Below are 12,513 nucleotides of genomic sequence, written 5' to 3'. Positions count from 1 at the left end.
TGCAGTAAGAATATTTGACTTGCCATTTATTCTCACTTCTGACTAAACGCTATACGCTAGTTCAGTCTGATGCGACCTTTACAAGATGCATCATAAATCTTTGTGAATCAGTAACTGCATGAAGTTAGCAATTAAACGCAGTTACATAGATAAAGGTTTCATAAAAAAAAATGTTGAAATAAAAGTACCAATTTTATCGTAATAGTTTATTTACTTAAACAACAACAAAAATAATAAACAGTGTACGGATAATTACTAAAAAGACCGCTAAACTACTTAATTGCAAGCTATAAACTATTTCAATGAACTTAGGAACATAGAGGAAGATCTCATTGGATAAAAGTTACCCATACATTGTTTATTACTTGAGCTATTACTAGGTAATTGAATAACATTATATCACACATAGCATTTAAACTAGAACTTATCTTAAACCGAGTTACTATAGCTATTTGTAACGTTTGTAAAGCAAGTAATAACTAGAAAATAGTTATTTTTAATTCATATGCTTCATACGTCTTTCCTTGTTTCAGGAACAGCTATATAAAACTCCACATTATAATATGCGAATCTCTCCGCTGACTCGACCCACGCGATTCGCGTGACGCATTCGTATCTAAATATATTTTAAAAATATAAATCATCTCGCTGCGTTATACTCGCCGTGAGTATTATAATCGGAGACAGCTTACTCACAATACCATGTCATGGCTATTTACAAATTTTAAATCTAATTTCCAATGATTAGCAACATCTTAACATTTTTCACTAATTTTATGGACATTTTTGTTTATCTTTATTATGGATATAATTTACATTTCCTTGTGTTTTATTAAAGCTATTAGAGTGTGATCTTAAATGATGTCCTTCCCGAATAAAGTCTAGCCGTACCAAACCAGTGTGAACTGGATTAGTCTCTACATGCTGTAGCCATTCTAATCTCTACTTAGTGGCTTCATACCTAATGTTTTACAGCTACAACACTATCCATACATCCATCATTTCCGACTCCATCATACTTTAGTACGAAATACCATAAGTTTTAAATTCATAAGATTTATAGATCAACCGACAATTGAACATTTTCATAATGCTACAACCGTAACTAGTACAAATAAGAGTAGCAGTAATATATTTACATTGAAAACAATTGGTTCACAAAAACAACCTGAAACACAATGCACACAAGTAAAATAGAACAATAAGAAATTACACAGTAACTTACACTAGAAACGTGAAAGGAAGCTGTATAAAATCACTTTTATCACACAACTGACCGTGTGCTAGGCTGACGAGGTGACATAGCCAAGCACTTGTATGTTACATTTACTTATCTTGGCATCTAATCAACAATTCTTTGTAGAACACCACTTGGGTGCTTGTTTTATGGGTGTACTGTAGGCAAGTACTTTGACTACCCCTTTTGAGGGGGACGCAAACCAATTGGGACCTATGTCCCAGGCTATCCTGAGGCAAAGTTAACCACCATGTCTCATTAGGCATGCACTATCGCTATCTGCTCGCCAGGCGGCCGCCGCTAGGCACCCACTGGCGCTAGTACTGTCCTCTTTGGAAGCCGAGCCCCACGCCCCGCATGGTGTGTGTGGTAGCCCTGGCTACTTCGTACTGAGCCTGCATCGCTTGGAACAGTTCTTCCTGCTTCTTGATCGGGTCCACTGCTTTCTCTGGAGCTTCGTTTTTAACGGCGGCTGTGTAAAGGAAAGTTAGAATTAGTCTATATTGCAATCTTGTGACACATATTGAACATTTATTTTACTTTCATTATTTCTATCCTAAAAATGAAGTGTAGTCCAATGTTCTATCTCTGACCATATTGAAATTGTGTACATTTTCAGCAAACATGAACTAAACAAATACACAAATATATGTCACCAATCTTGTGGAAGTAATGACTTTACAATTTAGATATTTACCTGGTTCCTTGATGCCCATGAGTCTCATGAACTTGGACACCTGCTTCCCGTCCGAGTCCTGTGCGAACCTGGTGCCGCTCCACTTGGCAGCCTCTTCAGCCTCCGACTTGTTCTTGTTTGACCACAACAGCTTGCGCTTTTGTACCTGTTGATTGAGAATTTAATGGTTAGACTACAATAGTTTCGATTTATTTATTTGACAAGTAACATGAACTAATTTGATTTCGAAAAGTGGTGACAACATTACAGCTGAAAAATAAATGATAAAAAACTCTTTGTTTCCACAGGAAAATCAATTGAAAATGATAAGCAATAAGGTGGTAACATACCTGATCCATAATTTTATTAGCATTGACAGCGGTAGGGTTGTAGTATGAAGGAAGGTGGGACCCCTGGGTCGGGACCTCGCTGGCGGCCGCGCGTAGCTGCTGAGCAGTCGCCATTGAACCGTCTGGGGTCTTGATTTGTAGACCTGTGTGATAGATAAACATGTTAGATAAAATCATATGACAGATAGAAAGTTCCGGACTAACATTCTAATGATACAACACTTCTTTAGACTTATCTACATTTTACACGTAATCTATATGTTGTTTTAATAGAAAATCACAATAAAACTTACCTTTATGTATAGCTTAAACAATAAACAATAATATTGAAGCAATATGCAATGAAATTCCGTATATTTTCAATCAAAATACTCCAATCTTTCAATAGATAAATAACCTTATAGTTTCTGAACAGAGTTGAAAATATTAAACTGAATATATTGGAGTAGCATGACTTGCAGACTTTAGCTCACATTAAGCAATTAAAACCAGTCTATCATGGTCTCGCTTTGTATAATTTCTCCTCATATTAGTGAGTCAAATTATACTAGTTATACATAGCACCTAGTATCTAAGTTAGAATACTAACCCATCTTTTCCATGACCTCGAGTTTTCTGTTGACTTTGTAGGAGGAGGGTCTGTAGTCCCCTCCTGGCGGGGAGGACCGTCGGTCCGAGCTGTGGCCGGGCCCGTACTGCGCGCCGCGGGACGACGAGCGGGAGCGATCGCGACGCTCGTGTCTGTGGCTTGAAGACCTGTGAAGTAATATAAATATATTGAATATGTACTACTAATATTATAAATGCAAAGGTTTGAGCACTTTGAGCATGTGATGTATGTACGTAATATTTATTCGTTTGTTTGTTACTCTTTCACGAAAAAACTACTAGAAGGATTTAAATGAAATTCGGTGCAAAGATATGATTTAGTCTGGAATCTAGAATAACACCTGGTATCATTTTTATCCCGGCAGCGGGTGAAGCCGCAGACAAAAGCTAGTTGTACATATTAATGCACCATTTACGTAGGTTGGTTTTATCTGTAAGACTTTGATAGACTTTTATCTTTAAAATGAATATTCATATTTACATAAAATGATCATGATTACTTAGCAGCAACAAAACACTAATTTATTTGCGATAAATAATTTAACATAATAGAAAAATAGTGCTATATTGATTGTAGTGTGATAGCTTGCTGCAGACTACCTAGCGCGTTTACCGGGGCTCCGGCTCGAAAAGCAGGAGTAAGACCATGGTGGTTTTTAGTCATTAAGAGTCTGATACTCTCTCTCGTCTCGCCCCGGCTGGAGAAGTCATTGGATGATTTTACCACCTTAAAAAAGGTATGGTAGCTTACCGTCTTTCCTCTGAACGCCTGCTGTGGCGGTCTCTGTCACGTTCGCGTTCCCTGTCCCTCTCTTTATCGCGGCGCTCGCGGTCTATGAATCTAAAACAAAGAAATACGTCTCAAATATAATAAGAAGAAAGAGGCAAATAATGTTTATAACTTAACCATAAAATATAACAATACAATAGCAATGAAACTTGTAATAATAACGTGATTGTAGAAGCAATCACGTTATTATTACAGTTTAGAGGAGATTTAGTTAAGATGGGAGATTTTTTCTGTGTATTGTATGGGCAGTTAGTTTCACTACTACCAGTTGAATGAGATTAGACTATAAGAGGGCTTAGTACGAGTTTATTTAATGTTTAACGAGAGCGCGTTTGGTATGTACTCTGATTGGTTGGTTCATTCGTTCATTCATCGAGTACCGATGTTTCAAAATTGCCTCTAAATAGTACTCAGACTTTAATGATTACTTTAACCGTTCTTTAGTTACGATTTTGTTCCGAAAACATTTGCAAAGGACTGAGTTAAGTATCAAAATTCTGTACCTGGGAGACACAGCATCTCTGGCATCATGAGATCTTCTGTCCATGGGTGGTGGGATTTCACAGCCGTACGGTTTCACGTCTAGCAGGGAAGGAACCTTCTCCCGGTCATCAGGCCTGTCTCCCAGGAGACCACGACGGATGCCGTCGTTCGGGCGGCCGCGGTCACGCTCGCGATCTGACCTGTGATAGGAGGAACATTGTTTATACACTGCATTCAAAGTACGTTCAATACCAATTATTGTGTATGTCTTTACCAACCACGAGACCATAGGGTCCCGGCATGAAGCAAATACAAAGAGGAGTGGTGTCATAACTGGATGTGGATGAAACTTTACGGAGAGCACGGGATGTTACAAACCACGTCCCTATCTAATTTTCCATGTAGCGGCCCGATTCTACAAAAACATTACCACTTGTCCACATTCTAACATGTCTTTTTACTTATATCATTGAGCAGGGCCCATTTGTTTTGTCACAACCACATTATGGCATCTTCTCTTTGTACTTGCTTCATGGGTCTGGGTCATTTTATGATTATAAGTGAGAAATCACCAAGGTTCCTTGAGCAAGTACGGTGATTAATGTTCATACTACCTTCTTTGTGTGAGAAAACGCCTTTGCTTGGGTATTATGGACTGTTGATGATGATATTTACCTGTATTTATCATCTCGGCGAGGAGAACGCCTATCAGAGCGTTCCCTGTCGCGCGGTCGTGCGGGTGATTCACGACGTCTGTCACGGCGGTCGAAATCGCGGTCGCGATCGCGTTCCCTCTCGCGTTCACGGTCACGATTGTCATCTGTTGGTGAAAAAAATATTGAATTTTACTAATTTGTCATAATCATCTGTTGATGAAGTGAAAGAGGTGTGTAAGAATCGTAGCAATTGGCGTTCCATTGTCTCTGCCTGTGTAGTCATAATCAGATTATATGTTAAGTACAAAGATTTGTATAATGAGTGCTAAGTGTAACCTCACGAGACATAATTTAATATTACTAATTAACAACTACATGCATATTTTTAGATGTGGAAATCATCCAAAGACTTCTCCCGCTTAAGGTGAGGCATGAAGTGACTCTTACCCACCCCATTCCTACTCCTGCACTTTGAGGCGGTAACCCACTAAATAATAAGTACATATTAAGGTTAGATGCAGAACGATGCATTGTGAAATAAAAGAAACCTATGATGATCAAAAGATACATTTTGACTAATTGTCTTGATAGATTTTCTAGAAAACGGTGGACCTTTATCATAATCCTGAACTGAATGGCTGACATATTAAAGTACATATGCAGGCAGATGAAAATAAAGTGAAGATGTGTGTGTAGTATGAGAACTTGAAGTTCATTCATAAATATATTGTATAAAAAAAAGCATGAAATAATATGAATACTAATATTAGATACTCACTTTTATGTATAAAATGTTTACTATTTCCTACTCTACGGATCAAGAAATCAATAAACTTTGGTTGCCTATCATAAACTTTACGACCGTGTTGTTATAAAATATGTAGTTCAGGAGTTTGTAAAATAATCTGAACTACTATTTTACACTACGGTAGAATTTCATGTAATCTAGTGCAAGTTTTATTGCTCGGGAGCCTTTCTAATCCCTCATAGTATGCTGTCAGATATCAAATTAAAAGTTTGATATCGAGAATCCGCTTCAAAACGGACATTACCACGGTTGCTGATAAGCGTTTCAATTCTATGACTACTTGCTGGGCAGATGCAATATTTTTATGCGAAACTTTGTGATGATGTATGTAGTTTTATGTATGATTTTATTGACAATATGATTATAGTGAAAGAAAATAGAGAATAAATATGATTGAATGGACCTGGTTGAAGTTTGGCACAGAGATAAGATTATAGATAATCAGAAAGACCACATAGACTCCTTTTTACTAGAGTAAAAAAATGTCTTCCCCCGGGGTACCGTACCACTACTGTTACATCTATACTAATATTATTAAGCTGAAGAGTTTGTTTGTTTGTTTGAACGCGCTAATCTCCGGAACTACTGGTCCGATTTGAATAATTCTTTTTGTGTTAGGTAGTGCATTTATCGAGGAAGGCTATAGGCTATAAAACATCACGCTATGACCAATAGGAGCCAAGCAGAGCGGGTGAAACCGCGCGGAAATAGCTAGTTAGTTATAAACTTACTGGAAGGCCGTTCCTCGCGTGATGACTGTGGAGGTGGCGTTGGCTCAGCGGGTGGCAGCTCCGGCTCGGACTCGTCCTGAGAATCCTGCGACAAGATACGTAAGACTTACATAAAATTATATCGCGCTGTACATATGTAGACTTGTGTTAAACACGGTTGTCATTGAAAATGTGATTCTGTGATCAGTTTTGTACTGATATAATATAATTATGATGATGATGATTTCATTGTCAATATAAAATATTGTAGCTTTCGTAGTACATAAAAATATGTCTTGTAACATGTTTTGACAACAGGAATGAACTTTATAATCTAATTCAGAATTTAAATTAGATTTTTAATCAATAGTTATTTAGATTTGTATAAATTATAATACAAATCAAACAAAGTCGAAAATAGACTTCTGAGTCTGAAACAAGGAAATCAATATTAAATGCGCAATAAATAATAAATAAATATACCGTAAAATGGGGTGAATAACTAGATACAGAAGAGGGGTGAATAAATGTTAGGAACATTTTGTAACAACTTTTCACCCCTTTCTTGTGTATATTCACCCCATTATACCGTTGCCTAAACAGTATAAAAAATGAATGACACTCTGATTGATTGCACATTTAGTGCAGTGGCTAGGCGACCGGCTTCAGACCGGCAGCAGAAACCATCCTTTATGAGACCCATTCATTCCGGGTCTGTGTGATATGCGAAATTATGTATTCATAATCGACACAGCAGAGAATCTTAGTGTCGATTTCCTTATTATTCCCAGTTACCTTTGATAAAATTACGATTTCAACAGACATACTGTAATCGTGCCTTTATACCTACGTCATTGATATAAATAACACATTTATGCGCGATAAGTACCTCTTGCAATGTATTTGTCGGTAATTTTTTGTCTCTATCTATTCTAGGAATAAGGAAATTGTGTCATGTATGTATTAATAGTAAGTATATTTTAATTTGTTCTGAGTTAATCTCACTAATTGGAACCACAGTGTATCATTAAAGTTTAAACCACACCCTGAACATAAATACACTTTTCATCATTACTTTATTTGATGTGAACTTAGCACCATAAAACATAATATGCATAGGTGCACATTATGGCATGTTATGCCACTGTACAATGTACATCCACTTTTCACCGTTTGTGTTAAAAGTCCCTTGTAATAGGGGGTGAGCCTATTTGATACATAATATGTATTCAAACATAAAGTATATTATTTCTATCCCTTTGACACAAAAGCTCAAGTTTCTGTCTCCATGATCCAATGTCAGATCATGTATAATCAATAAATTTGTTTCAAGCACTGGCAATATTGAAGTGAGTGTTGCACACAGTTGTTAAGTTGCTCCTGTATCTGCTTAAAAAAATATACACTTAGGGCTTCTTTAACAATACCTAAGTTTATGTCAGTCAGACTAACACATTCCACATGAAATGTGTTATTATAGCTATGAGTAATCATACTTTGAATAGAACCTCAAATAATAATATGTCCATAGGTATATTTTAGTACTTAAAACTAAAGTAATTTTAGTCTAAAACCTCATAATATATTGAAATATGCTTTCAGAATTACCTGTTAAATCCCAATATTGCATGAAGTAAGAATAATCCTGAATAACTTGAAAGTTAATTAGAGGAGTCGTTGAAAACAAGCATTAAAATAATAACAGCTACCATTTATTTAAATTATACAATTAATACTAATATCATAATTATGGGAGGTCATTATGCATGGAAATTAAACTCTTTGCGCCATCTTGTCAAAATCTAACATAAAGATGATGACAATAAATACACTTAAAAGTTATACTCCTTAACGGATTAAATATATAATTTAGTTTGACCAACACCACTGTACTGTGCCCTAGGTATGAGCGATAAGATCGGGGCTAGGAAAGGAAGAGCAAACATTCACAAAAAGGTTGATATTTGGATAGTATATGATACAGCTGAAGCTGCCTTTAATCCCACCTTGTTCAGCTAAGACAAAATACAGTGTAGTCAAACTATACTGATAATTTTACGTAGACAAAAAAGCAATATCTATGTAACGGTAAAATCTAACGAAGTCTACAATAAATACAAATTCAGTGTAGATTATACGAGATTCATTTCATTCGCATCTAGGAAACTTGTTTTATGTCAATATGGAGATGTGATTAATGACATCTTAGAGTTTGGGTTGTCTTACATCTATGTACTCACGTGAGCCTGCAGTTAAAGGGTCGCAGTGTGCACGGACTCGGTCGTTCATCTTGTAGCCTCGGCACGTACTCAAGGGGTATTTGACTTTTGTTTTGTGTCAATTTACAAATGGGTAACATATAAAATAATAAAAGTGTTAATATCATCGTTGAAAACAGCATAATGCAAAGTTGCTTTTTTATTTATTTATTTTTACTTGACTATTAATTCTATTTATAAAAAGTGTACTATATGATATTATTTAGTTACTCTAATGAATAATAAGATTATTTTAATGCTGTGAAGGATATTGGCCTTAAGGCTGAATATAAATGAAGAATATACTACTTAGTTATCATTGATCTATAGTTAAGGCTCATCACATATAAGAAAAGCTATACTAGTGAAGAACAGTTGGCCCTGGTCAGGTGATAAGATATCAAGAGTAGCTGACTGGAGCCACTACTGAACTAGCATATGTGATGCTGAGGGACGAACATAGGCGACAGTTACCTCGCTCATGTCCATGTTGACGTCATCGTAGTTGGTATCGTCGTCCCTGCGGCGGGCACCAGCGCCACCCGCTCCCACCTATAATACCATTCTATTGTCAAGCAGAGAACGCAGGTTAATATCCATGATTCTCATAAGTATTGCATCAATACACATAACTAACAGTCTTAACGTAAACATATGCGATTATAAAGCAGAAATATTTGTCAAGGACGCCAAAACTTACCAATGGTTGTTGGCTTCCATAGCGTTCAGACTCATTCTCATCGTCGCTACCGTATCCCACAAGGCAATCCATTCTTCAAGTAAACTACACAATACTTATAATTAAAACAAAGTTCAAGATAAATCACTAGGAAATCGTTGGATAGATTTCTATTCGGAGATCCTAGTGCAAAAATATTCACACAAAATTTTACGACTGAAATTGACACACAGCACAGAGACAGAGAGACAAAGTCATAAACAAAATGACAGTGTTGCCAGCCAGAAATTTTGGACTGCCGTGTTTTTAAGGAATTTTTGGTAGTCTATATATACTATGAAAAATAACAATACGTTCACTGTGGATATTATTAATTTATTCTTTTTTTAGTACATGAATTACTGTACGGAAAATTGCCGTAGAATTTGCTACGGCAATACATTTATTGGATTTGTTGATACACGGTAAATACCATTCTAATGGCAACACTGGATTGACACATAAAAAACAAGGAACTTTGTCTATGAATGATAACCACAGAGTGTCTAATAAAGTTCAAACTAAGCTCTATGGCATCAAATACAGATTTTTTTTCTAGTATTGAATTGACCTTAGTTTTATGGTTTTTACCTAATACAATACATAGAACAGAATGGTATTTTAAATTAAAGTATTTTAATATAATAAGTCAAAATTCAATCATATTAAAATAAAACTTGTTGGCAGGGATACCACACTCACCTTCTTGTATTCAAAAGAAAAAGGTCGCGTAGATAGGTTGATTATTTTTGGGTGGATGGTGCATACATTTTCTTTGAGGTCTATAACTGCTTGAAGCAGTCCGTGTACGGCTGGCCTTACTGACTAAATACCACCCCGTTCTGTTCTGCTTGTCGAACCGGAGCCCGCTAGATAGTCCTCAGTTTCGGAACGGCATTGATGCACCAGAAGATACAGATGGGGCCCTATAGGGTCCGACTTACTGGGCCCCATTTGTAGTGGCCTGATGGCTCTTTGAGGTGCGCGCGGAACGCGACGCGCCGCACGTACAGGGCGCTTAGTACTCTTGAAACCAATCTCAATATCTATGCAATTTCAATCCAATGAAATATGAATAGAATATAAAACCAAACTTAATACCATTTAGTTTATTCAATATCTACACAATACGGATACAATGGGCGCTAGTGTTGCTACTTATGAGTACTAAATTTCACAATATCTATGACGATAGACTGGTATTCAATTCAAGAATAAGCCCTCTGGTTCTAGTCGGGCGCGAGCTGTCTTTACTCTTTGTTCAGCCCATACAGGGCACGCTGCCGCTACCGTATAATACTCCACCGTATCCTCCGGGCGGTCTTCGCAGTGAAGCCGGGCGTTGCCTCCCGCCTTTTTAGAAACAGCTTCCTCTCGAAACTGATGTCCGAAGTACTAGCGCCTGTGTCAGGAGGTAGTGAGGGCGCCGTAGTGTCTCTCAAACCACTCCTTAAATTATGAGCTTACCACTGCCATGACAGCAAACCTATCCTAAACAAACCTGCCTGTTGGTTTTATACTCACTGGTCTTTTTGTCCTATAGTACCTGAGGAAGACTACTGGAATGATGACAAACAAATATGCTGTAATTAAAAGAAGAAAAAAAAAATTGATTGTAGTATTTTTTTAATGTTATTTCGTTTTTCTACAACTTCTAAAGGCCTTCGTCATTAAATAAGGTATGTACAGTATTTACAAGACATGAAAAAATATATTATGAGAATTCTAGTTCACCCCCCAAACATGGACATAGGTAATTAGATGGGAGGTAAAGTTATTATCATCCAGGAGAAAAGATATAGGAGTAAACACAAACTCCGATGTGTCCTGTCAATGTTTGAGAGGTAAATAGTATAAAATACCACAATACTTAATTTTCTATTAAACTAACTGATAATTTACTAAGAAATGTCTGCAAAGACAAAAGAGCTGCTGATACATCTATTTGTTTGTTCGTATATCATTTTTATTTTGCGCAATTGTATCCTTATCATAATCAGTTTTGCCTTGTCCTACCAAAAATAGAAACAGGCCTCCTAGACCTACCATCACAAACATAAAGAGTTCTTGTTTATTCGATTGTTCAAAATCTAATTGTTTTTCTTGCTTCTTTCTTATAAATTCTTTATCATATTTTGCTTTTTCAAATAAATCTCCATAATGGTTTTTAGACCTGAAAATAAAAAGACTTGTAATACATGTTACATTAATAAAATGTGTTTAAAATAAGAATATTCACTGTTTACATACCAAGCATCGAAGTCATAAATAGGTCGTCTACCATCCATAGTGGGCACCACCTTACGGTACGCGTGAGATTTATAGAACTTGAGAGTAGGATCCGTGGGCTCAGGCTCTGGCTCATAAGTAGATGTTACTTTGGATTTCCATCTCGCACCAAGCAATCCTGGAATATTAATTTATGTATTTTTTAATTACATCATAAAAAAGAGGTTGAATGTGATTGCTCAAATAGATGATAAAAGGTTGAAGACTTTTTTGCAAAATAAAATAAAAGCTTCTACATTTACATGTTTCAAAATGATTTAGTATGATTTTTAATGAGACCAAAAATTGCCTAATGATTCAAACCAACCTTTATCATACATCTTTTTTAATTTTACATTTCCTAATACCTCATAGGCTTCAGTAATGGCTCTAAACTTTTTGGCTGCTGTTTCATCCTGAAAAAGCCGCACAATCAATATTTGTTTGAAATGTTTTGTTTTATTTGAGTTGTAGAGCAGAAATACTTACGCTAGACTTGTCTGGATGGTATACTTTAGATAGTTTGTAGTATGCGGATTTGATATCATTCTGTGTCGCATTAGGAGTAATTCCAAGCACGTCATAGTGGTTACTGCTACTGCTACTGCTGGCAAAATATCGTGACGGTGTGCTCAGCGACCGCACTACGCCATGTAGCCTTGGTGTTATATGGATGAGCATCTAAAAAATATCAAATATAGACAGTAGCCTACAGTTTGTGTCAACATTTAATTAAAAATATTTGGAACTATGTTCTCTTATTGCAGATTCAACTACTTACTAACCTGAGCAACAAAGATTTTGATCTAAATTAAATTAAATACTATAAGGTAATAAAAAACATATAAATTAAAAATAATCCAGATAGAATTTAGTTGAATTTTGGAACTGTTCATGACATTTTGATAGGAAAATCTTACGTCAAAAGTCAATATAAGAAAATTATGTAA

General features: G+C 36.2%; 2 protein-coding genes across 5 annotated transcripts; both read right to left on the bottom strand.

The window, feature by feature from the left end:
• Positions 1–191: 191 nt before the first annotated feature.
• Positions 192–9,513, bottom strand: LOC118274710 (arginine/serine-rich coiled-coil protein 2). 3 transcript variants are annotated; one of them, XM_035592381.2, is made up of 11 exons: positions 9,278–9,513; positions 9,052–9,129; positions 6,341–6,425; positions 4,821–4,965; positions 4,166–4,345; positions 3,624–3,713; positions 2,853–3,019; positions 2,557–2,568; positions 2,264–2,406; positions 1,935–2,079; positions 192–1,709 (listed from the first exon to the last, which is right to left on the bottom strand). In XM_035592381.2, the coding sequence occupies exons 1-11, from the start codon at positions 9,347–9,349 to the stop codon at positions 1,555–1,557; spliced, it is 1,272 nt and encodes a 423-aa protein (XP_035448274.1). In that variant the 5' UTR covers positions 9,350–9,513; the 3' UTR covers positions 192–1,554. The 3 variants fall into 3 exon arrangements, with proteins under 3 accessions (XP_035448274.1, XP_035448276.1, XP_035448275.1); XM_035592383.2 differs by having other exon boundaries at positions 9,052–9,142; positions 9,278–9,506; XM_035592382.2 differs by lacking the exon at positions 2,557–2,568.
• A 1,391-nt stretch (positions 9,514–10,904) lies between these two features.
• Positions 10,905–12,512, bottom strand: LOC118274582 (dnaJ homolog subfamily C member 30, mitochondrial). Of its 2 annotated transcripts, none has more exons than XM_035592165.2 (5): positions 12,349–12,512; positions 12,053–12,244; positions 11,892–11,979; positions 11,546–11,702; positions 10,905–11,468 (listed from the first exon to the last, which is right to left on the bottom strand). In XM_035592165.2, exons 2-5 carry the CDS (start codon positions 12,242–12,244, stop codon positions 11,237–11,239), a joined length of 669 nt encoding a protein of 222 aa, XP_035448058.2. In that variant the 5' UTR covers positions 12,349–12,512; the 3' UTR covers positions 10,905–11,236. The 2 variants fall into 2 exon arrangements, with proteins under 2 accessions (XP_035448058.2, XP_035448059.2); XM_035592166.2 differs by having other exon boundaries at positions 12,053–12,272; positions 12,349–12,476.
• Position 12,513: the final 1 nt, after the last annotated feature.

The sequence above is a fragment of the Spodoptera frugiperda genome, chromosome 11 (assembly GCF_023101765.2).
Source record: "Spodoptera frugiperda isolate SF20-4 chromosome 11, AGI-APGP_CSIRO_Sfru_2.0, whole genome shotgun sequence".
Taxonomy (NCBI): Eukaryota; Metazoa; Arthropoda; class Insecta; order Lepidoptera; family Noctuidae; genus Spodoptera; species Spodoptera frugiperda.
Note: the sequence above shows the minus strand (reverse complement) of the source record. Positions and strands in the feature narration are given on the sequence as shown.

Bases quoted from the DNA above. Each gene is read 5' to 3' on its own strand.
- LOC118274710 (XM_035592381.2), bottom strand. From the start codon at position 9,349: ATGGATTGCCTTGTGGGATACGGTAGCGACGATGAGAATGAGTCTGAA. The intron at 4,966-6,340 runs GTAAGTTTATAA...TTTCACCAACAG, and splicing joins ACGCGAGGAACGGCCTTCCA to ATGACAATCGTGACCGTGAA. The intron at 1,710-1,934 runs GTAAATATCTAA...TCCTTTACACAG, and splicing joins CATGGGCATCAAGGAACCAG to CCGCCGTTAAAAACGAAGCT.
- LOC118274582 (XM_035592165.2), bottom strand. From the start codon at position 12,244: ATGCTCATCCATATAACACCAAGGCTACATGGCGTAGTGCGGTCGCTG. The intron at 11,980-12,052 runs GTAAGTATTTCT...CGGCTTTTTCAG, and splicing joins ACCATCCAGACAAGTCTAGC to GATGAAACAGCAGCCAAAAA. The intron at 11,703-11,891 runs GTTGGTTTGAAT...TTAATATTCCAG, and splicing joins AAAAAAGATGTATGATAAAG to GATTGCTTGGTGCGAGATGG.